The 21,476-nt window shown below is 48.5% G+C and overlaps 9 protein-coding genes across 9 annotated transcripts; 5 read left to right on the plus strand and 4 right to left on the minus strand.

Moving 5' to 3' along the window:
• The first annotated feature begins 75 nt into the window (after window positions 1–75).
• Window positions 76–2,443, plus strand: F5891DRAFT_1143002 (ammonium transporter AmtB-like domain-containing protein). Its single transcript, XM_041364941.1, has 7 exons — window positions 76–313; window positions 378–393; window positions 444–514; window positions 572–988; window positions 1,049–1,462; window positions 1,511–1,827; window positions 1,875–2,443. Exons 1-7 carry the CDS (start codon window positions 250–252, stop codon window positions 2,115–2,117), a joined length of 1,542 nt encoding a protein of 513 aa, XP_041228110.1. The 5' UTR covers window positions 76–249; the 3' UTR covers window positions 2,118–2,443.
• A 1,362-nt stretch (window positions 2,444–3,805) lies between these two features.
• Window positions 3,806–4,413, plus strand: F5891DRAFT_1186174 (uncharacterized protein; the record flags this gene model as incomplete). Its single annotated transcript, XM_041366660.1, has 2 exons — window positions 3,806–4,212; window positions 4,266–4,413. 2 exons carry the CDS (start codon window positions 3,806–3,808, stop codon window positions 4,411–4,413), a joined length of 555 nt encoding a protein of 184 aa, XP_041228111.1.
• A 375-nt stretch (window positions 4,414–4,788) lies between these two features.
• On the minus strand, window positions 4,789–7,432 carry F5891DRAFT_1186175 (glycoside hydrolase family 47 protein; the record flags this gene model as incomplete). The annotated part of the gene is made up of 17 exons (XM_041366661.1): window positions 4,789–4,910; window positions 4,966–5,026; window positions 5,081–5,270; window positions 5,326–5,367; window positions 5,424–5,516; window positions 5,572–5,775; window positions 5,826–5,938; window positions 5,989–6,015; window positions 6,076–6,094; window positions 6,146–6,220; window positions 6,269–6,327; window positions 6,375–6,659; window positions 6,717–6,922; window positions 6,972–6,990; window positions 7,043–7,171; window positions 7,222–7,305; window positions 7,367–7,432. The coding sequence occupies 17 exons, from the start codon at window positions 7,430–7,432 to the stop codon at window positions 4,789–4,791; spliced, it is 1,794 nt and encodes a 597-aa protein (XP_041228112.1).
• Window positions 7,433–7,707: 275 nt separating this feature from the next.
• F5891DRAFT_141962 (Clavaminate synthase-like protein) lies at window positions 7,708–9,552 on the plus strand. Its single transcript, XM_041370637.1, has 5 exons — window positions 7,708–8,001; window positions 8,050–8,112; window positions 8,164–8,781; window positions 8,837–9,031; window positions 9,082–9,552. The coding sequence occupies exons 1-5, from the start codon at window positions 7,855–7,857 to the stop codon at window positions 9,259–9,261; spliced, it is 1,203 nt and encodes a 400-aa protein (XP_041228113.1). The 5' UTR covers window positions 7,708–7,854; the 3' UTR covers window positions 9,262–9,552.
• A 9-nt stretch (window positions 9,553–9,561) lies between these two features.
• On the minus strand, window positions 9,562–11,716 carry F5891DRAFT_142044 (uncharacterized protein). Its single transcript, XM_041370638.1, has 4 exons — window positions 11,563–11,716; window positions 11,397–11,512; window positions 10,684–11,311; window positions 9,562–10,621 (listed from the first exon to the last, which is right to left on the minus strand). Exons 2-4 carry the CDS (start codon window positions 11,496–11,498, stop codon window positions 9,843–9,845), a joined length of 1,509 nt encoding a protein of 502 aa, XP_041228114.1. The 5' UTR covers window positions 11,499–11,512; window positions 11,563–11,716; the 3' UTR covers window positions 9,562–9,842.
• A 5,328-nt stretch (window positions 11,717–17,044) lies between these two features.
• F5891DRAFT_948884 (uncharacterized protein) lies at window positions 17,045–17,642 on the plus strand (the record flags this gene model as incomplete). The annotated part of the gene is made up of 2 exons (XM_041374832.1): window positions 17,045–17,462; window positions 17,515–17,642. The coding sequence occupies 2 exons, from the start codon at window positions 17,045–17,047 to the stop codon at window positions 17,640–17,642; spliced, it is 546 nt and encodes a 181-aa protein (XP_041228115.1).
• A 1,004-nt stretch (window positions 17,643–18,646) lies between these two features.
• Window positions 18,647–18,987, minus strand: F5891DRAFT_1022066 (uncharacterized protein). The gene is made up of 2 exons (XM_041361219.1): window positions 18,791–18,987; window positions 18,647–18,738 (listed from the first exon to the last, which is right to left on the minus strand). The coding sequence occupies exons 1-2, from the start codon at window positions 18,925–18,927 to the stop codon at window positions 18,681–18,683; spliced, it is 195 nt and encodes a 64-aa protein (XP_041228116.1). The 5' UTR covers window positions 18,928–18,987; the 3' UTR covers window positions 18,647–18,680.
• F5891DRAFT_1022067 (Ca2+-binding EF-hand protein) lies at window positions 18,647–19,875 on the minus strand. The gene is made up of 4 exons (XM_041361220.1): window positions 19,554–19,875; window positions 19,239–19,386; window positions 18,791–19,027; window positions 18,647–18,738 (listed from the first exon to the last, which is right to left on the minus strand). The coding sequence occupies exons 1-3, from the start codon at window positions 19,810–19,812 to the stop codon at window positions 18,940–18,942; spliced, it is 495 nt and encodes a 164-aa protein (XP_041228117.1). The 5' UTR covers window positions 19,813–19,875; the 3' UTR covers window positions 18,647–18,738; window positions 18,791–18,939.
• On the plus strand, window positions 19,876–21,390 carry F5891DRAFT_1022069 (uncharacterized protein). The gene is made up of 2 exons (XM_041361221.1): window positions 19,876–20,438; window positions 20,493–21,390. The coding sequence occupies exons 1-2, from the start codon at window positions 20,076–20,078 to the stop codon at window positions 20,997–20,999; spliced, it is 870 nt and encodes a 289-aa protein (XP_041228118.1). The 5' UTR covers window positions 19,876–20,075; the 3' UTR covers window positions 21,000–21,390.
• Window positions 21,391–21,476: the final 86 nt, after the last annotated feature.

The following is a 21,476-nucleotide window of genomic DNA, read 5'->3' on the forward strand; positions in this document are numbered from 1 at the left end:
GCGCGGCAGGGTCGGCAGGGTCGGAGGACGTCAAAATAGTTGCGCCCAGTGGTTAAAGCTAAAGCTTGTTCTTATCTAAACTTGCCATTTGTTATCCGACCAATGAAATTTCATCCAACCTTTCAAGTTAACGCGCATGTCAGGCCTTAAAGCTTCAGCATCCAGCGACGGTCAACTTGTTACTCGGCTGAACAGACTTGGACCTGACTGCCTGAATAGTCAGCACTAAACGTATCTCCTTGCCACACCATGTTCAACGTGATGGCCCTCAGAGAGAGCGTCTGGGAAATGTTGGACGCTAGTTTGAAGAAGAGTGAGTTCCACAACCATCATAGTGACCAGAGTACAACATTAATACTGATTATCTTGTGCTACAGGAGACACTACCACTCAGTGAGCCAATAGCACTTCTGCCGTTGCAGTATTCTCATTGGATACCACAGGTTCGACCGTGGAGACATCTCTTTCATAATTATCGCAGGTGCCATGGTATTCTTTATGATACCAGGGATTGGTTCGCAATTTCTCTCACATCGCATTTCCCATCCGTTCACTTACATTGTTGTATCAGCCTTTCTATATTCCGGATTGTCAAGACGAAAGTCCGCTTTGTCTCTTATCTGGGCAGTCTCTGCCAGCAATGCAGTCTGTATTTTTCAGTGGTACTTCTGGGGTTACTCCTTGGCGTTTTCGCCAACTGCCACCAACGGATTCATAGGCAACCTTGCCAACTTTGGTCTCATAAACGTTCTTGGCGACCCGTCACCAGGTTCCCCATTAATTCCTGACCTGTTGTACTCATTCTATCAGATGGAATTCGCATGCGTCACAGTAGGAATCCTGATGGGCGGGATCGCCGAGCGTGGACGGGTTCTCCCGGCTATGATTATCACATTTTTGTGGATGACCTTGGTTTATTGCCCCCTCGCTTGCTGGCCGTGGAATATAAACGGATGGGCCTTCAAGTACGGCGTTTTCGATTATGCAGGTTAATTAATTATGTTTACTGCTGTATTGTTCTCTCTGACATTGTTTTTCATTCTAAAAGGTGGAGGCCCTGTGGAGATAGGAAGCGGGATAGGAGGACTTGCCTATTCCTGGGTGCTTGGCCGCAGGCAGGAGAAGGAACTCCAAAACTTCAGACCGCACAATGTTTCCATGGTTAACCTGGGTACATTCATGCTCTGGTTTGGATGGCTCGGTTTTAATGGCGGTAGCGCTTTTGGAGCGAATTTGCGCGCCATCATGGCGGTGTGGAACTCTATGCTTGCTGCCGCATTTGGCGGTATTGTTTGGTGCCTCCTCGACTATCGTTTGGAGCGCAAGTATACTATGGTCGGGTTTTGTTCTGGAACCATTGCAGGTCTTGTAGCAGCCACGCCTGCTTCAGGATACATCCATCCCTGGGCGGCAGTCATTATGGGCATAGTCACCGGCGTTGTGTGTAATTACGCAACTAAAGGTGAGACTACTGGATTGTTCGGAAGTGCACTTATTGACCGACCCTAAGTTAAATCTCTTATTCATGTGGATGATGCACTCGATCTTTTTGCCGAGCACGCTGTCGGCGGGATCTTGGGTCTCTTGGCGAACGCCTTTTTCGCTTCCCGTTCCATTATCGCCCTGGATGGCGTCAACCTGAATGTTACTGGTGGGTGGGTCGACCACAATTGGAAACAACTTTACATTCAAGTCGCCTATATTTGCGCGGTGTGTTCATACACGTTCGTTGTTACTGCTCTCATCGTCAAGTGCGTCGACTGCATTCCTGGCCTCCACTTACGCACAACGGTTGAGGGTGAAAAACTCGGTCTTGACGAAGTCGAGGTAAGCCTTATTATACTTGATGTTATATTGGTCTAATAAGAGCCCAGATCGGTGAATATGCGAACGACTACATTGAAGTACGGCGTCACTTCATGGACTGGACGACATTTGGCAACGGTACAAGTGCACACCGATCCAGCGTCGCTGGTGATAAACACGACCATCCAACCCTCGCACAACGGGATCAACAACAAAACTTACACATTGAAGAGTCAAATCCCGATACTAATAGTGCTGACGAGAAGACCCTTGATCTCCCCCATGCCGACGCGGCCTCGGTCTCTTCTTAATTGCAGATCTATTTCGGCATCTTCTTTCGTCTGTTGTTTGGGTTGTTGTGTACACCAATCTCCTTATTCTGTTTTCTATTCCTATTTCCCTGCATAATTATTGGAGGGGCACGTTGCTAACCTTCTGTACTTCACTTAGCTATAGCGCATCCCAGAAAGAGGGCGCATCCACAAAATGGTGCATATGGTTATTTAAATATCTACTACTAGTATCCCCCAAAAAGAGGGCGTATCCACAAAATGGTATATAGTATAGTTACCTACACATCTACTAGTGTCCTCACTACATCATAATATTTATCGCTGCTGGCGCAGTCAAGATTTGAGTCTGTTAGTTCTGAGTCGATATCCATCTGGAGTGGAGAAAGGGCCTGGAAATTGATTAATCGCGCTTGTGTCCGGCTACAAATTGGTCACATTAAACCACCACTGTATTTACAACAGAAAATGCCTACTCATGTCAAATTCAGTCGATTTTATTCCAAGAACAAACAGAAGCTACGCGCCGAAAAAGGCGCACGAAAGACGATTGCAGTGTAATGATGATGTCTTCATCGAAGCACGACCGGGCTTGCGGATGAAAAGGCCTGGTGAGTCGGAGTCGTACATACCTTCCGAACAATCCGCTTATTGAAGTCCCAAATATGTACGTGTCCATGTAATCCTCGGTGGATATTTCTTCCAGTCTTTGTCCAGGCTCAGAAGTACGATCTTGGGGAAGACCATCATGATAGGCCATTTTGCCACCGCACACGATGACTCCGAGTCCGTGGCTGGTGATGCGGAAAGAAACATGTATGTTGAGGTCCCGGTCTGACCAGGATATCTCCACAGGCATCTGAGTGCAGCACGCACTGTTCCAGAGAAGATCTGTGCTGTGGAACGATAGACAGGCTAGACAGCTGCGTACTATGCAGAGGATGAACGTTTGAACGGTGGCACTTTTGAAAGAGATAGTTAATTCGGTGTTGCAGCGACGCATCAAGTTCTTGTAATGTACACAAGGTTACGAAGCCGATGGCAACAACCATCTGTCATCGATATCCTTTGTGCAATAGTAGACAAATGTACGATTGCCAGATTTTTAAAATTTCCTTGACCCTCACGCGATAATAATTAGCCACGTTCGCTGCAGGAGAATGCCCAATTACAATGTCTAGCTGCAGACGCTTAGGCTGCGACCGCAACATCCTGTAGAGGGACCAGGGTTGACATCAGAAACCGGGGTTGAGATGACAAGCTGCCTTCGGGTTCGGAAGAGTTGTGATCGTAGTTGCAGTCCCGAATGAAGAACGTTTGTCCAATCGGCAAACTAGATAGACTATTCATTCGGAAAGAGTAAAATATAACATACACCCGAAACCAAATCGCCGGATGGCTGTGGAATGAATGAATTTTTATTTGGGCGCATCATAAGATTAATCACGTGATACGATATAATCGGAGATTCCTAATGAATTTCCTATTTTGCGTTATCTTGGTGGAGTGCTGGTCATGACAACGTTCGTCATTGGTAAAAGCCGTGGACCAATCTCAGCTACTGTTACTTCCGCTTCAAACCAGTAGCCGCGGTTCTGACATATCTTGGCCCTTAAGGATCAAAGGCAATGCTCCCGCCACCGCCGTCACCGTGGGATATCGCTTCCACCTATCTATATAAGTGAGACATCGTCCTTCAACCCTTCTACATGTCTACCACATCCTCCGAGAAATCCCCAGAACAGTCGCATGAGACGGTAACCAATCGTCTCACCGAAGTCGGTGCAAAGGACCAGCGTGCCTATGAGCGCGCTAGGCACCAGACCAAGGAGCGGCGGGAGTACGCACAAGTGAAGGAGCGCAAGGAGAGAACGGTTGCTGGAGCACCAGCACCGGCCCTCAAGGAAGGGCATGCCAGCCGAGCTGCTAAGAAGGCTAGCTTGGAACTCTGGGACAGCAACGAGCTTGACTCTCGTATCCTCATTGGATCGGGGCGTCCTGTCAATGTCGCACCAGTGCCGAGGAACAAGTCTGGTTTCTCCAAGATGGCACTTGCAGATTTTGTGACGTTCAAGATCAAGAAACGGTCCAAGGCGCAAGGTACAGTGCTGCCACAGTTCGTTTGTCATAATTCTGACTCGAAGTTGTGCATAGATGCTGACTTCGAAGTCCTCCACCTGTTCGTTCAGTCATTGCTCTTGATGACTTTGGACATGACATTGAGATCAATGAGCCCTGGGAATTCATTTCTCTCGCCCCTGAATCACCCGCCTGCAAGGGCCTGTCATACGCTCAGGCTGCTGCTTTGACGCTTTAGATTATGCCATTGTGGTTGATATTTGATTAGTATCACACCACATCACACCACACCCATTATGACTTAGTTCATTCCTAATTCACTCATTACGAACTCACGCTATATCTTCGAGCTCCACGTCGTATCGTCTTGGTCCTTGTTATAATTCTACTTAATGGACTAGCTATGGTGGTTCATTTAGACTCGGGGTATCAATATAATTGATTGGTGTTGGATGCTGCCAGTGTTTCGAGGGCGCCGAAGGTTATCAGTGCTGAAAATGGTAAAGCTGAAATTGTCCCAGTATGTATGTCTCGATGGAGCTGATAAGCTTATGAAAGCTGGATACATCAACCTGCTAATAATATTAATCTGACCATGGTACAGCGTGAATACTTAGGAAAAGCCGGTGCGTATAGTTGGATTAAAGACAGGCAGAGGATGCGCCTGTCCAAATATGAGTATATGCGGAATGACAGATGCATGTTTCAGACTTGCCTCCGTGTTGAAGACATAGTCTGTGAAACAATGTGATACATGAGCTGCGTCTTGTCAATTGAACGGGGGACTCACCGTTGAGAGGAAGTACACTTGAATCCGCAAAGAGTAGATACAGATACTTTAATGTTTCGCTCTGATGAGAAAACTGAGTCAGCTACGATCATGTGGGAAGGACAGAGTCACACACCATCAAGAAAGTCTCCATTTTATCGTCATGCTCCACGGGAACTTGATCCACATTTATCACACTCGCATACCCACCTGTCGGGATACGGCAATGCTTTTCGATGGCCTGAAATATCGCCCAGCCGTAATCGCGATACTTGGGATCACCAGTGAGCCTGAAGGCAATGAAAATGGATTCGACAGTTTCCGGGCTGCAGTACAAATTGAATCCTTTATGAGTGAACGGCGGAACAGGAAAAAACATACCGGAGGATATATCGGGCATCAAAAGGAGGTGGGGCGTTAGGGCTGGTAATTCACAAGCAAGTCAATGTACAGCTCGAGTGGCAAGTGAGTCAACATACCGCGCGCCTTTGATGTACCAGTCTGCAGGAACTGCTGAATCATCCATCCCGTCGCCCAGAATGCGGAAGTGCGCAATCTCAGGCGCCAGGCCGCTGACCGCCATGTTTAGTGCACATGTAAATATTACTGAAGCACATCGAAACATACGTTTGGGTGTCATGTGTGGCCATACATGTGTCAATGAGTTCCACTCCTGTAAGCCAATCACGTTCGCCTTGGTTGGTGAGTTCGTCGGTTGACGGTGGAATCGAGACATTGTGAGTAAGGGCACCGGACGTCGTGGCACCGAGCATAAGGGAACCACCAAGGAAGCACACGAGATGATCCTGCTTGGGCGTTAAACGCCATCCACTATTGATCACATTAGGGCAATTATCATCGAAGAATGAGATATAGCCAACAGTTCCCCATTTTGAGTCCGCTCTGGGTTAAGTTCAGCGGTGTAGAGAAGCTGGCTGGAAAGCCCTCGTTTTACCAGATGTGTTTGGATACCTGTCATCGCAGTGTCATACATCTAAAACGTATGATGAATGATGTATAGACCGGACTGTCAAATGCCTATACCTCGCGATATACAAGCTCCGTTTGGTTCTAAGGGAATTATCAGACTTTCCAACATCGACCTTTCCTGTATACTACTACTATACTTACAGTTTGCAAGTATTGTTTCCTGTGACTCAAAGATGAGAGCAGCGTTAAACTTAACATTATGTCAACTCACAGTAGATATTCGTAGTAAGAATCCCCGCGAGATCCTAGTCGGATCGGCGAAGTTTGGTAGCGACCCATTTTCGAGCTGGCATGTGAGCTGTATGCTTGGCGATTTTATGAATTCAAGACCTACTCAACAAAGATGGGGACTAGCCCGCTTGTCATTGCGCTTGCCCTCAGGACGGCCATTACCTGAGACAATGTAGAATCTAGTGCATAATCTCAAGTAAAATACTCACCTTTTCAGCCTTTTCCCAATACGTATCCTCATCGGTAAGGTACGCCAGATAGCGGAACTCGAGTTGTAATGTTGAAGCTTCGGCCGTACTGATCAATCCACCAGTATCCCTATCTGGCACACCTTCTCGAAGCGCCAGATTGATTAGTGATAATGGAAGACCAGACTCTGTCTCAAAAACGGGTAGGATGCGGCTACCGAGTTCCTGAGCCTTCTCGAGAAACATGGGGTCATCCCCAGACAAATGGTATGCCGACAGTAAGCCTCCTAGGACTCTGATTGTGATCTGATGATCGAAAACACATCAAGTCGCCACTATGTTATGAAAGTATTTTCTACTCACCTCAAAGGTATTGAAATTACCATCCCGTTCGAATGAGAGCTTGTCTGCCACCCATGCCCTTGCACGCTGGTACTCATCCTCCAGCCCCATGATAATCATCGTGTCGATAGAATCTACCACAGTATACCCGATAGCCCCCGCTTCAGTTAGATTCGAGCCAGTATGCGCGATCGGATGGTACTCGTCATCACCCATGGCGTCTCTTTCTACTGAAATCAGTTGTTTAGCCCATAACTATATGGACTGCGCTATTACCGTATGCAAGCCACGCATGCTGAGGCCAGGTGTCAGTCCACGAAAGGCTGAGAGAATACATGCTTTCGTACTTTGAAGGCCTCTACCACTGCGTCTCGTTTTGCTTCGTCTGCGGTGAAGGTGGGGACATAGTGCGTTGGAACTCCTGGTAGATGTCTGGTAGGTGCACCGAGGAGCGGGCTCTTCACTAGAGCTAGAAACTAGTAATGGGTAAGTAGAATCCGCCAACTCTGAAAGCATTTATACAGACATTGTAAAGTGCCAAAGCCAACACGGCAGCTAATAACATATACACTTTAGGTAATGCTGGGCCGGACTTGGCTTCACTGCCCGTCTGCATGGTTGGTGCCAAGTCATTAGCGTATCAGCGACCGAAACAACTGTCAAGCGCGCACATCGTGACCATTTGTGAACTCGGTGGTGGCTGCTTTCTTCCTCTGTCTGACTCCTAGTTCTTCCATGACTGCAAGTGACAAAGTGAACTAAGCAAGCGTGGGCAACTGGTCAACTTCCTTTCGCACTTGCCTAGGCCCGGGGCAAACCGATATTATAGTGCTTAACGGCAACTTGACGGGCGTAGCTGGTCCGCATGCCTGGACCGCGCCTCCCGTGACGCGCCACCCGTGACACGGCTGTGACGAGAAATAACTCTATATATATCCTAATTTGTCCATCTGGACATATCATAATTACATAAATCCTTGGTTGCCCAGGCCCTCCCGCAGGTTTGAATACACTCGTCGCTACTTTTGGTCCCGCTCCTAATACTTCACGTTCGGCGCCGGTTCGGGCCGGCGACATGTTTGTAATGAAGATAAGGCCGGATCAACCATCTTTCTGCTCGACTTGACTTTGCATTCTCATATCTGATTTTGAACGCAACATGGCTATCGAACTAGCACCAATCCCCCTCCCCGTCACCGCCAGTCGTACTGATTTTGACCCCGATTTTGGTCGGGAAGTCAAGGGCGTGAAGCCTGGCGAACTAACTCCTGAGCAATTCAAGGAGATCGAGACAGCTTTGTACACTGTAGGTCTCGGATCTTGACCCGGTGCACTTGACTTATGTACTTCGCAGCATGGAATTCTGCTATTCAGAGATGTTGCACTGACACCGGAACAACAGTATGTTCTAACGAAGGTAGGCGAATTCATTGACATATCTTTCAATGCCGTTCTCAGGTTCAGATAGGCTTTTGATCCTGAGGCCGAATCATACGGACACGGTAACAACAAGACGCAGTCAACTAAGAAGTCTATCCTTCATCCAGATCTTAAGACGATTCCCCGGGTGCCCCAAGTTCAACTCATTGGCAACGGGATGGTTTACAACCATGAAGGCCTTGAATCTGCTGCTCTCAAGCACCCCTCGCATACAACCTTCCACAAGACCCGTGTCTCTCCTGAAAACGAGGCCCTGGGCATCACCAGATTCTATCGCTGGCACATAGATGCTGCGTTGTACGATTACAATCCACCTCGTGCGACTACCCTCTACGGCATCACTGTGCCTGGGGGTGATAGGCAAACTGTCAGGTACAGCGACGACGATGATCCATCCGGGGAGATCCTATCTGTGCCTCTCGGGACCACAGCTTTTGTGTCAGGAAAGAAGATGTTTCAGATCTTGCCGCCTGAGTTGAAGAGCCTTGCCGTTCGGACTTCTGTTCGGTACGCACCCCACCCTTACGTCTGGATGGCACCTGCCCGTGCGAAGTCGGACGGTCTAGGAATTGTGAACGAAGGTCTAGAATTGCCTCTGAGCGAACTTCCAGAGTGGGAGCAATCGAAAATTAAAACGCTGCCTATTGTACGTCCTACTTCCATTCCGCGGACATGAGTTTAAAAAAGCTGAGCACGCTTAGCTTTGGAAGAACCCTGTCACAGGCGAACTACACTTCCAAGTGCATCCTTGCGGTGCTCAAGAACTTATCGTGAAACCCTTACCGCTTGGCGCTTCCCGTGAGGGTGCTTTATACCCCGATGGAGAACATATCAAGGACCTTGGGAAGGTTCGCGAACTTCTGCACTCGATGCAGCGGCCCGGTATTGCCCCCGGAGTATTATTTTTGCTTTCTTTTTCTCTATGTGAACTGATACGACTGCTTAGTTGGTGTATCCACACGATTGGAAGGAACGTGATCTCGTCTTATTCCACAACCGCGGTTTGCTTCACACCGTCGTCGGTGCTTTCAAGCCCGATCAAGTTCGCGCATTCCACCAGTGTAACCTCGCCGCGTCCGATGTTCCCACTGGCCCTACAGAGCAGGATATTATTGCATGGGCTTGAAGTACGATCACATGTCTGAAACAGTCACTAATTGACCATTCGCGATCGGAAGCATATATATGCGATACTATGGAACTATACAATATCAATATCACGTTCACTTTGCCTCGATACTCGTGCATATGCATTTATCTCTTGTAATCAATGTACTCACGATGGACTACCTGGTCATCCTGTATCCAAACTATAGCGTTGTCCAAACAATTTGTACTACAACTATCCAGGTATCGCAAGAAAAAACATGACCAAGACAGGGCAGGCGATGCGAACCGTACCCGCAATTAGGGCTATAGAGACCAGATAACTAAGTGTGTGAAGCTAAGCGGATCCAGAGGGCATAGAAGAGGAAATCAAGAACTGGTTCAATCGAACGCGGACAAAAACGCGAAGACAAGTTTTAACGACAAAGAGGATAAAGGAATACGAGATCAATATTAAATCAATTTTGTAAACGCAAAGCATCAATGAGAGACAGGCGACATGAAAGACACATACAAGACAACGACCGATGAGAATGATCAACATATAAGGCAATCAACGTTATCCACGGCGACGATTCATTGGACGAGGATGCGGGAATATCAACAGTTGTCATTGGATTTAGGCTGCGCGGTTGGCGGAGAATGCGGAATTGACTTGTGGGCTTCGTCAGAACCTTCACGAGACATGGATGAAGGCGAAGGACTAGAAGATGGTCCAGGTCCTGCAGAGACAGGTGTGCTATCTAGGTGTTCATCAGCAGGTACACTGTTACCGCGTGCCATGTCTTTCCTAGGCACCAGGGGAGCGGAACTGAAAGCGTTGCGGAAGTTGTACATCGAGCGGAGGTCGCTGAGACTGTGTGTTGTCTGACGATGGTGACCCTCATCCTCAGAGACTTCTGTTTCCTCCTGTTCGTGATCTGTCTCCTCAGCCTCCTCACCCATTACAGTCCGGAGGGAGGAGACTGCGATGTTGGTATTGTTCATGAAGCCAGCGGCAGCCGGGCCGTGATAGGAAGATGTTAAAGAGGTAAGCGGAGGAAGAGAGTAGGTGCGTGGAAGAGTAAGAGGAGCGCTTCGGCTCGCTGCTCGTGAAGCAGCAAGACGTGCCGGATGGATCGGTGGGGTGGACGCAGCCGATTTAGTCTTACGTGCTGGGCGGACTGCTCTGCGGGTGCTGCTCGTCTTAGATGAAGAGGCGCGCTGAGCCGCTGCAGAGGGACTGCCGTCATCAGGAGTAGACTCTGCGGTGGTAGCCGGATGTACGGAATCGACGGATGTCTGAGAAGAATTGTCACCCTTGTGGACACGTAGATGTTGAAGCAAATTATCATTCCGGTTGAAACGTTTGTCGCACGTGGGGTGAGGGCAGTCAAATGCTGATCGTGACGGATATTATTAACAAAGTCCGGAGATGCGATGATGCAACAAAGAGGCTCACGTTTTTCATGTGTATGAATAGATCGGATGTGCCGTTTGAGATGCTCTCCACGGCTGAAGCACTTGCCGCAGTCTTCCACTTTGCAGACATAAACGCGTCCCTTACGTCCCTCAGTTGCTTCTCCTTCTACTGCGGCATCGTCGCCGGCGGTAGGGACGCGGCGACCGCGACTCTTTTTTGTCAGGTTCGGAACGGGAATAGGGGGGGCCGTGCGTATCCTCGGTCCACGACGTTCAGAAGTAAATGAGGAAGAGGAAGCGTCAAGGAAAGTATATTCCCCGGGCATTGGGGTGCCACTGGGTTCGAATGGAGGCGTGACTTCCTTTAACTGAGGGGTATCCTCAACCATTGAACCGGGAGACGATTCCGGGATCAACACGGTAGGTTCCATCTTGAGAAGCTTCGATGGCACGTAAGTTGGGTCTTGATCTGCCTCGACGTCAGTTTCGTCGTCGACTGCCCGCGCGTCGAAGGATCGTTTGAGAGAAGCACTAGATCCTCTATATGGCGTGTCTGGGGGGTCACCTCTGCCGTGCTTTCCCCAACGAACGGTTGGACGACCTGTTGTTTGGGAACGCGTTACTCTTCGAGAGTTCGGATTTGAATCGGTTGAAAGATGTAGAGAGTCCTGTAAGGGATTATAATGGAATGTAAAGAGTGGCGTTATCCTGGTAAATATTATAACGGAATATAAAGCAAAAAAAGATACTGACCAAATTATTAGGTTGATTAAGGTCTACTAGAGTGTCGTCGTCTGGTAAATGTGTTGATAGAGCTCCGGGAGATTGGTTGAATTGAGATTCAGGGCTTTCCATCGTTTTTGCGACGCCTGATGGGAGAATGAGAACAAGGGGCTTTTCGGAGACGACGACTGCTCACCTCTTCGACAAGATTTATCCAATGCTGTTAAAGACTAATTCTACGGTATAAAGCAGCGTTGAACTGTGTTTTCAAACCAACAAAATTTCCTTGCAAACGAACTCTGGCGTAGGGGATTTCGGACAGGGGTCCTTCGTTGTTTTTTTGCCAAACTACCCCGTTCACACGATCGAGCCCTATCCACGTGTTCAACCGTGACGGTCCATGGACCACTCGTATCATAGTCCAGGGCCGTCATGATCACTACGGTGCACAGCGGGCGACGCTGTTAACGTCTATACTATATCGTTCTGCGTTAACTCTGCTTTGAGTCCAGTGATCTTCATACTAATACACTGGGAGGGTACTCGGTGTTAGCTCCCACTTTTACCAGATTTACCAATATAGGCATCCTCTGCTCTGCTGCAGGTGTATCGGGACCACTACTGCTGGGCACTTGAAGCGCCTGTTGACGCCTCCACAAGATCCACTCTCTATTTCCTGCCTTGTCTCAGCAGTTGCCGAACTGAAGTAATAATTTGCCTTTACCGTCATGTGGCAGCTACCAGCTTCGTTTGGCACGCCCCTTCGTAGCTTTGGTTTCGGATAATCTTGGCCTAGATTGTGTGTTCAAGGATGTACGTATTGTGATGATAATCTTTAAGTTGTTGACGCGACTCAGTCTCAAGGCGATGTATTTATTCCCAATTTCCGCACTCGCGTCTACAACGGGCTGTCCAAGTAAACGACATCGTCGCGATACTCTCCGTTCACTTACCGGTGCTTACTTCCCTGATTCTTTAAATCGCCGTTTTCCTTGTTTTTTTACTATTAATAACGTTCTCATCCATAGCTCCACTGGCCGGATCCAACCTGAACAGCGTGTCTTGGTGTCTACAAATGAACAGTGCCTGTTGGTTTTCGCACATCCGCGGCATCGACTGATGGGATGTGTCAACCTTCCCATGGACGATGGGGCGTCATCTGGTACTGGGAACTGAAGCCACAAGCCATTAACTCATCTCAAGGCCACAGTGACGTTGCCTGCTTGCCAGTCACTTTTCTCGAATGCGTGCTTCACGATAAGGTTATTTCTTCGAGGCTATGCACGTACACTCGCTAGAATCGTTGTGTATGTTCTCCGCTGTTCCATATCCACACACTACTAATGTATGCATTTGCTAATGTAGCAATTCTCAAAGAATCACATCGTCGGGACCTGCCGACTGATTGTGAAGTCATGCGCTTCGGCATTGTCCTTATTTCCTCTCCGAGTCAACCCGCACAGTTATTATAGTGTTCCAAAGAACGTGTCGACTTGCCTAATGGCAATACGGCGATTTTATGTTTTTGGAATATATTGGTAAGTTAAGGGAGCCTATTTACTGTTCGGGCGCTCATGTTACGCTGACTCAACATGAAGCAGGTTTCTGTATTTGGTGATTGTCAAGTATTGCCTTCGCTGTTTTGAAATTCATATCAATAATCAAGATGCAATTGGCTGTAATTGAATTTGAGACCGTCAGGACACGCAGCACACACTGACGTTCACGTCAATTTCGCAGTCAATCGGCACCTAAGCTACTTTTTGGATCCAGGGATTATTGCGACATCACCCTTGGATCAGTCACCGCACGGCATACTCATGCTTGCCACTGGCACAAATCCAGCAAGGCTAGCTATTGGATTAGCATGGTTCCCCCGGTCTTCAGTTCTAATTCCATTCGACAATGCTAATGACCTGTCAGTTCGCACAGGTTTCCGCTTAATAATCGTTGGCGCTCCGTCCCAACTATAGCGCCACCACTCTTAGCCTGTTGAATCGGACGTAACTCGGAACTATGTTGGACAAGTGTTAGACAGCTGCGGTGCTTGTAGACCGCGCAGATGAATCATCCATCCGCAGACAAGGTCAGGGTCGTCTATTACTGATCTTTGGTGTATTAAAATGAAAGTTGCCGACTGTCGCTCCAGATCAAGTTGTATGCTCATTCGAATTTTAATTAATTTTATGGCTATCTGATGGGGCCTTGTCCGCTTACGTCCCGTGCACACTCGCTCCCGCCAAAATGGCTAGTCAGAAAATGATTTGCCGAATTCAGCTGTCTGGCGGGCATTTCCATAACGCCCCTGCTCTATGGAGATAGAACAGGCGCTTTAGATTCGAGTATCAACCGCAAAAAGGAAGGTTGAGCGGCATTGTTGATTCTTGGCAAGTCTCTATCCAGGATCACAATGGCGTGCACACGCCTGCCAACCGACCTCTTCATAAATGAAACCATCGATTAAAATCGATATGCGGCGCGATACGAATGTGATTCCCAGGGATGTAGTCGTTCATGTCAAGTGCCATGAATAGATTCTGGTCTAATTTCCCGTAGAAGCCAATAAATAGATGATACACACCGCAATCAGGGTGGCTGGGGTGATTGAGAAGTACGTGATTGGAAAGGGATGGTGAGGTCTACGGCAACGCAGTATGAATTTAGAAGGTAAGTAGCACGGTTGGTGTGGGGACCTGCGGGAGTGGATTTCCGATCCATAGATATGAAAGTGCGAGGTGAAACTCTCAGGGAGCTTCTCGAGGAATTCTTGATTTACGTCGCTTTGCCACCCCTGGCGCGACTGACATGCGGTGACAGGATGGAGCGGAAGCCTTTCCTGGGTAACGGACTGATTAGCTACCGTAAAGAGGTTTTACGCTGCAGGGAGGAGTAAAATATCAGGCTGCAGGGAGCCGAGTGCCTCGCGTTAGGAAATGAGTGGTGTAGACGACAGATAGATCAAAGAAGCCTGAGGTAGCTTAGGCACAACTTTGTACCTAAACTAACGATATCTCTGTGAGTATAGAAGGCAGCTCACGAGATCCCTACCTGTGCAAAATAAAGCACGAAGAATACTCTGACGTAGAGATGCTCTTCGAGAGGGCCAAAAGGGTAGAACATCCGTGTGATTTGCAAACCCGTTACGATGATGATAACGTAGATGAACGTTCACGGCTTGAGATCAGCTGCTGTTAGATCGGAGCTTCCGCACAAACCTTAGATCAGGCTCTAGCCTGAGATGGTAGCTGCTGCCTGCCGGTGCTTGAGAACCGTAGCTCTCCAAAAGAGCAAAGATTGTCGAAAAGTGTTCAGTAGCCTCGTGCTATGACCACCGAGCATGACTCGGATAATGTGGCTATACTTTTCGATTGAAAAGGACCTCGTCCAGAGGATAGCCATTAAGGAAAGCTGGTACCGAAAGATCCCCATCGAAGAACTGGCAATCCGGCAAAGTAGGATCAACAATAGTACACAGGTAAGGCTTCTCTATGATCGCAAATGAGTTTCGCTAAATCGTTCTCTTGACTCCGTATCACTACCAGGTTCGTCGGCGGTGCAAGGTTTCTTTATGCTGTACTAGTGGCACTAAGGTTGCAGTACTAGATTCTCGGTTTATCATCTGCTCTCGTTTCGTAGGCTGTCCCTCCTTCACCTTCACCTTCAAGTTCATCGCCGCTCAGAAACTGCGGTACTCATTGACAGAAGTTGACTCTTTTATTGTTCTCCATCGCTTCTAACAGAAACATCAATTTGACGAACACTCACGATTTTTGAACACGACGTGACTCATTTGAAGAGCAGTGCACTCTGGCAGCAATTTGCTCCACAGCCCTCGATCACATTTCCATACAACTTTCTAGGCCTCGGTGTCCCGCCGTCGACCAACGCGCTCCCCGCGATTGTTCCATTCTCAGATCTTTTTCCCCCTCAATTGTAAATTACATTCACAGCCACACGATCACATCCGCTTAAGGTACCTGAACGCGACCGCTTGCCTTGTGCGCGAACCTGGCGATTGTCCTTGGTATGACCAATAATTTCCAACTCAAATCAATTCCCTTATTTTAATGTCCTCAGATAAATCTGGGCTTATATTCACTCCAGACAAGGCAAGACCGTATTACAACTCTGTCCTTAAATTCAAATGGACTCGAATATTCGTCCCTCTTATTTCGACTCTGCTCCTTATCCTTTCCCCCATCAGCCAGCCCCACGACAACAGTCTGGACGTTCGGCGGCTGTCAACATGACAAGCTCCCCGTATTTCACTCGCACGCATTCACATTCTAGGTCTAGTCCTAGTCTTGGCCATTTCTCCCCCTCTATTCGTTTCAATTCATACTACTCTCTCGCACAGCAGTCGCCATATCCCCAGCCACTCCCAGACTATAGCCCATTCCCGTCGGACAGTTCAGCCGCTTCCGCTGAATCTCCGCTCTCTTCATCCTCGGCCAACGAGAGTCCGCTTCCCGAACCTCCCATCGATTCAATGGAGAACGACACATCGCATGTTGTTGGTGATGATTATTACCCCTACATCATGACCGATGACCTGGTCGCTACTGGATACTTGTTCCCGCACGCTCCACGGGCATTCCTATCGGGGTATGTGGCCGAGAACCCAGAGGTGTATAAGCAGCCTGTCGCAGCGCCGCTGCCCATGCCCTTGTCAGTCGCAATGGGGTATTCTTATTCACCTGAAGCGAAGAAATTCCAACCGTTGTGTCCTCCACCGCAGCAGGAAACGGATCCTCAGCAATACAGCAACTCCTTGTATGATTCTCCTCCTACACCCGCAGCTCATCTCACCCATCCTGTGGGGAGCGATGCACACTCTTATCCACAGGATTTTGATGCTGCATACCAGCCGCAGGCGGCCACAAGCTCTTATCATGCTTTCCCGGCTTCGGTCCCCCCAGCTTCGCATGCCTGCTACCAGCAGCCTCGTCAGAACATCAAAGTAGAAAGCATTAACGACCTTGTAGCTTCTTACAGCCCACCAGCTGATATCTCCAACTCGCCCACCAGCTTGACAATCTACGATGGTCTTTTTGAGACAGGTGCGTACTCGTCGAATGTTTGGACCCCTGTACCTGACGTCCTCAGCATCAGGCTCACCCCCAATTGGGCAGCACAACACTGGTATGTCGGAACTGGTAATGCACTATATACCAAGCCAAAGCAATTCGTTGTCATCGATGAGCATGCCTGTACTGCCTGCGCCTGTTCCGCGACAAGCGTATCTTGGATCATCCATTGTCAGCGATTGTGAGCGCACGTGCCAGGAACAGGAACAGCAACGACAGGCTTTGAGAGTTCAGACACAGGGTTTGCAGGAGCAGAGAACTGTGCGACCTGCAGAGGTATCACCCGTGATGGGGTTCACGGATCTACCGGAACCTGAGGATGAGGATGCTGAAGGCGAGCCAGACATTGCAGCTTTTAATCACCATGGGTCCAGCTCCAATGGTGGACATAGTTCAGGGAAGCGTCACTTCATGCCACAGGGCTTCATGCAACAGTCTGGTGAAACTTTCCTTGTCGAGAGAGACGATGATTTCAGTTTGGACGACGAAGAAGACGCAGACGGTGTTGATGAAGTTGGCCTTGACAACGACGATGATTACGGCGCGGAAGAAGTACAGGATGATGATGGAGACGGCGACTTCGTACCCCACATGCGAACAACGTCAAAGAACACGCGAAGCTTACGTTCTCGATCTTTTTCCGGCAGGAATTCGGCGCGGTACCATCCCTATGGCTCAGGACTCCCACAGCCTGCACCAAAGCGTGCTGCGAAGTCACCTCTTATTGCTGCCTCCACTTTGACGCCAGGCTTGTCATCTCAGGTAGGAAAGTCTCGCAAGAACGCACGGTCCCTCCCTGTTCCCGTTCCAGTCCCTAACCTCACGAAGAAGTCGAGGGGTCGTCGCGTGCCGACTGTGAATAATGCCGGCGGCAGCGGTCGGGCCCGAGGTTATAGTGACCCCCTCGGAAGTCGGATCTATTTGTGTGACATTAGCGGTTGTGGCAAGTGTTTCGCAAGAGGAGAGCACCTGAAACGACATATCAGGAGCATCCACACCAATGAAAAGCGTAAGTTAAATTTTTCTACCGTCTATTCCATCGTTCTTATCAACAACGGCAGCGCATAGATGTCCATACCCTGGTTGTGGAAAGGAGTTTAGTCGGCACGATAACCTAGGCCAACACATGAAAGTCCATAAGGATCTTCCCAAGTTGATGGAGAGGATGGGTATGATGGATGACATTTAATTGCATCCACCGTGATTTCGACAACGGCTTCAGGTTTGTCGTTGGTTCGGAATTCCGGACGCGCAGGACTTGCGCGTTCTCCGTATATTCTTCTGCGGTGTAGTCGGCTTTTCGCCAGGTCTGGCCATTGCGTCATTGTTCTTCGACCCACTCTTTCTCTTACTCGCTCTACGACTCTTTTTCCATCTCTCGATCCCGGCTCATCTCCTGCACCCGAAATTCATTTGATGACCCCTCATTTTCTTGTTCCTTCCATGTTTGCATTGACCGTCACAATGCGTCCTCATTGCCACACGTCGTCCTGGTTAGCTTATGTCTGCCATTCGCTTCTCTGTCATGTCATCGCCACTTTCAAAGCACCTACATTCTCGTGACTCTCGCCCCGCTCCTTCGCATCATCTCCATGTCGACGGCTAGTATGTCGCTATCGTCGCCACACGCTCTCGGCTCTCAGTTACCCGGAGCTCTTGTTCTATCCGTAGAGCAGTCTTTGTTCGCTGCAGAAGACTGCGCCCACTATGCGCCGATTACATGCCATCCTTGACGAACGTTTTCTTGACATCTACCGACGCTGCCACGAAAATTCAATGCCCCATGCCAATCCTGTTGTATCTTATCCCTGCATTCCATCGCCACGCTGTATCCTTATCACTCATCGCTTGCACTATCATGGACAGCATTTTTATTTACCTCTCATCATTCTCAGTCGTATCCTAACGCCAGTCTGCGTATGTAGCCATACGTTATGGTTGTAAAGTATTTTACTCGGGTGTTTATTTTGGGGCTTTGTTTTACGGGTTTTGTTATTTTCTTAGTCTTCTTTGGGGAATTATAGGCCCTATGATCAAGGCTATGTAGCCACGAGTGGACAATAAATGCATGTGTTTTTATGTGCCATCAATTCAAGCTGCGCCGTCCGGCAGCCTGTTAGCTTCTTCTTGGCAGTCTCTCAAGTTTTACGGCTCCCGATCGTGGTTCGCAGTGGGGACCAGGGCCGCGTCACAAGGATTCATAGAATAGACATAACTCAGCGGCGTATTACATATCAGCCGGTAGCTGTACAATTACACGAGGGATTCTAATGAACATGGCACAGCTGTTTATATTACGAATAAGAGGGCGCCTTTCTTGGTTAGAAAATGACTCACAGGACGAAATTCGTGAATGTTCCAGACAGAGAACAATCGCAATATATTACTAAACAATTGGGAGTTAATAGATAATAACCAGCCAGAGCGGGTATAACAGTATACAACTCGAGAAAATAGGAAGAGGTGACAACCATCAAGGAAGAGAGCTATGCATCATCTGTCATGATGGCGAAAAACTCTTGTTCGTTAATCTCTCCATCCTGGTCGAGGTCAAATTCATCTATCATTGCTTGCCTGCGAAATGGAAGAACAAGGGGTGAGCAAATTAGGAACATCACGAACGAAACAAATCAGTCACTGCCAAACGGCGGTGAAGAAAAAGCGGAAATGCAAAAGAAGGAAGCCGATGCAGTAACGAGCACGAAAAAGGGTTACTGGGACGAAGTGCCTACGTGCCTCTCGCAGACCTTGCACCCCAAAACGAGAATGAATGGAATTTACTCACAATTCATCATCTTCCAATCGGTCACCGATCTCTTTTGCGACACGTCGAAGATTCCGCAGACTAATTTTTCCTGTGTTGTCATCATCGAACAATTGGAAGGCTCGGCGGATTTCATCCATCGGATCTCGCGCCAGGATCCGTTCGCTCACTAGGTAAACAACGTTAGCAAAAAGGGCGCGCAATCACGAGAGAAGGCGCTGTAGGCGTGAGAGATCCTATTTTATGGAGATCCAATCATGTAAACATGAGACGCGTGTTGGGGATCTGGCGCGGACTCATCGCTTGAGTAGAATTAATGGAGCTGAACTACTCAACTGATTTTTGCAAAATCCTCAAAGTCGATTAGACCATGGCCGCTCTTGTCATGATCTCGTAGTATCTTCAATACTTCTGCTTTCTTCATGTCAAAGCCGAGGGCGCGCATCGCTACCTTAAGCTCGTGATAATCCAGCGAGCCATCCTTGTCCGTGTCGAACAGTTCAAAGGCCTCTTTTATCTCTTGTTTTTGTTCATCGGTAAGCTCGGGACGTGTATGCGTGCGTCTCTTGGCTTTTTGCGCGGAAGCAGAATACATGGCGAGCGGATTGAGTGTGACGTTTAGCTCAAGCAGTTCAGTGGTGGCAGAATTGACGTTTGTTTGACGCCGACGCGTCTGGGACCCCTTGCACCACTACTATAAATGCCAGCGCGACTCGCGTCTGAGTCGAGTCACTCAACCTTTTGTCGTTCTTCGAGAACCATCGGGAGTCATTACGACGACACAGTCACTATAAGTTCTTGAGGTACCACTAACACGCCTATAACAACTCAGATATTTTCAGTATAGCTATCCAGAAGATGGCTTACTGTTCTCGCTGTGACCGCTCTTTCAACTCCCGGCCTGCTTACCACCAGCATCTCACAGACTCCCCCAATCACTGGGAATGCTTTCGTTGTCAACAGGACTTTGACTCTCGGCTAGGACTTAAAGAACATTACGTTCAGAGCCGCCGCCATCACTACTGCCAGTATTGCAACATCCATTTCGACGACTCATCGGAGCTACAGGACCATTACGAATATGAGCACGCTTACTGTGGCTCTTGTGACAAAGTCTTCAAGAACGAATTAGGCTTGCACGAGCATAACCGGCAGAGTCACGCCAACGTGTATTGTGTTCTGTGCAAAAGACTCTTCCAGACTCCAAGCAACCTTCACTCTGTAAGTTTCACTTCATTCTTAGGCCTGCGCAAAACCTGACCTACGACGAACTAGCATTTGAATTCTAGTACACACCGCCCTAAAGACACTATCTGCCCCTTCAACGGATGTGGCTTGGGGTTCATCAACAAGTCTGCACTCATTCTCCATCTTGAATCCGGCTCATGCCGATCAGGCGTCAACCGACGCGTCGTTGACAACTGGGTCCGCGCCAATGATCGCTCGAACGTGATTACCAACCCAGCGCGACTCATCACTGCTGGCGAACGTGCCAACATTAAGCTTATCGCTACAGAGCAGTCGTGGAACGGGCAGGCCTATGAATGTGTTCTTTGTCACACGCAGTACCGGGCGTTGATGGACTTGAACCGTCACTTGGATAGCCCTCGCCACCAGGAGAAGGTCTATCGGTGCCCTCTCGATACCTGCCGGAAGCATTTCGTCTCCCTTAGTGGATTGTGCCAGCACATTGAGAGTGAGCGTTGCGGTGTGATGAAGTTCAGGGCAGTCCGAGACGTCATGGATAATCTCCTCAACGGCGTTGCCCGCATGACATTGTAACATGGTAAGTTCTACATGACCATTGAAGGTCTACAGGCTATAACCGGATACTTCGTATCTAGCCCTCGTGTTGTCTGCGTTCCTTCACATGCCATATCCACATGGTTTCGTCACAGATAATCACTTTCTACTCTTCTACTATACTTTTTTTTTTCATTTTCAACCGGCATTACCGCCTCACCTATTGCAAATCACTATCTGCGTACCTTAACATCCTTTTTGATAAACCAATTATGATAGTTTTGCCTGGTCTGGCCAAAGCAGGTTTCTTGGTCTCCCTCAGTCGTACATGGTAGTCATATCTTACATACGTCTTTACTTTCCGCGTTTCAATTGCGCCGTACTGTGAATCAAATCGAAGTTGATAAGTGGTCTCGTAATCCCGTCTCTGACTCCATCCTCACTGTGCAAGCGGAGGCAAATACTCTAAATGGGACCGCAATCATCCAACCAGCGTGAATTGTAAATGTTTGCTCT

The sequence above is a fragment of the Suillus fuscotomentosus genome (genome assembly GCF_016647785.1).
Source record: "Suillus fuscotomentosus strain FC203 chromosome Unknown F5891scaffold_16, whole genome shotgun sequence".
In the NCBI taxonomy this organism is placed as follows: Eukaryota; Fungi; Basidiomycota; class Agaricomycetes; order Boletales; family Suillaceae; genus Suillus; species Suillus fuscotomentosus.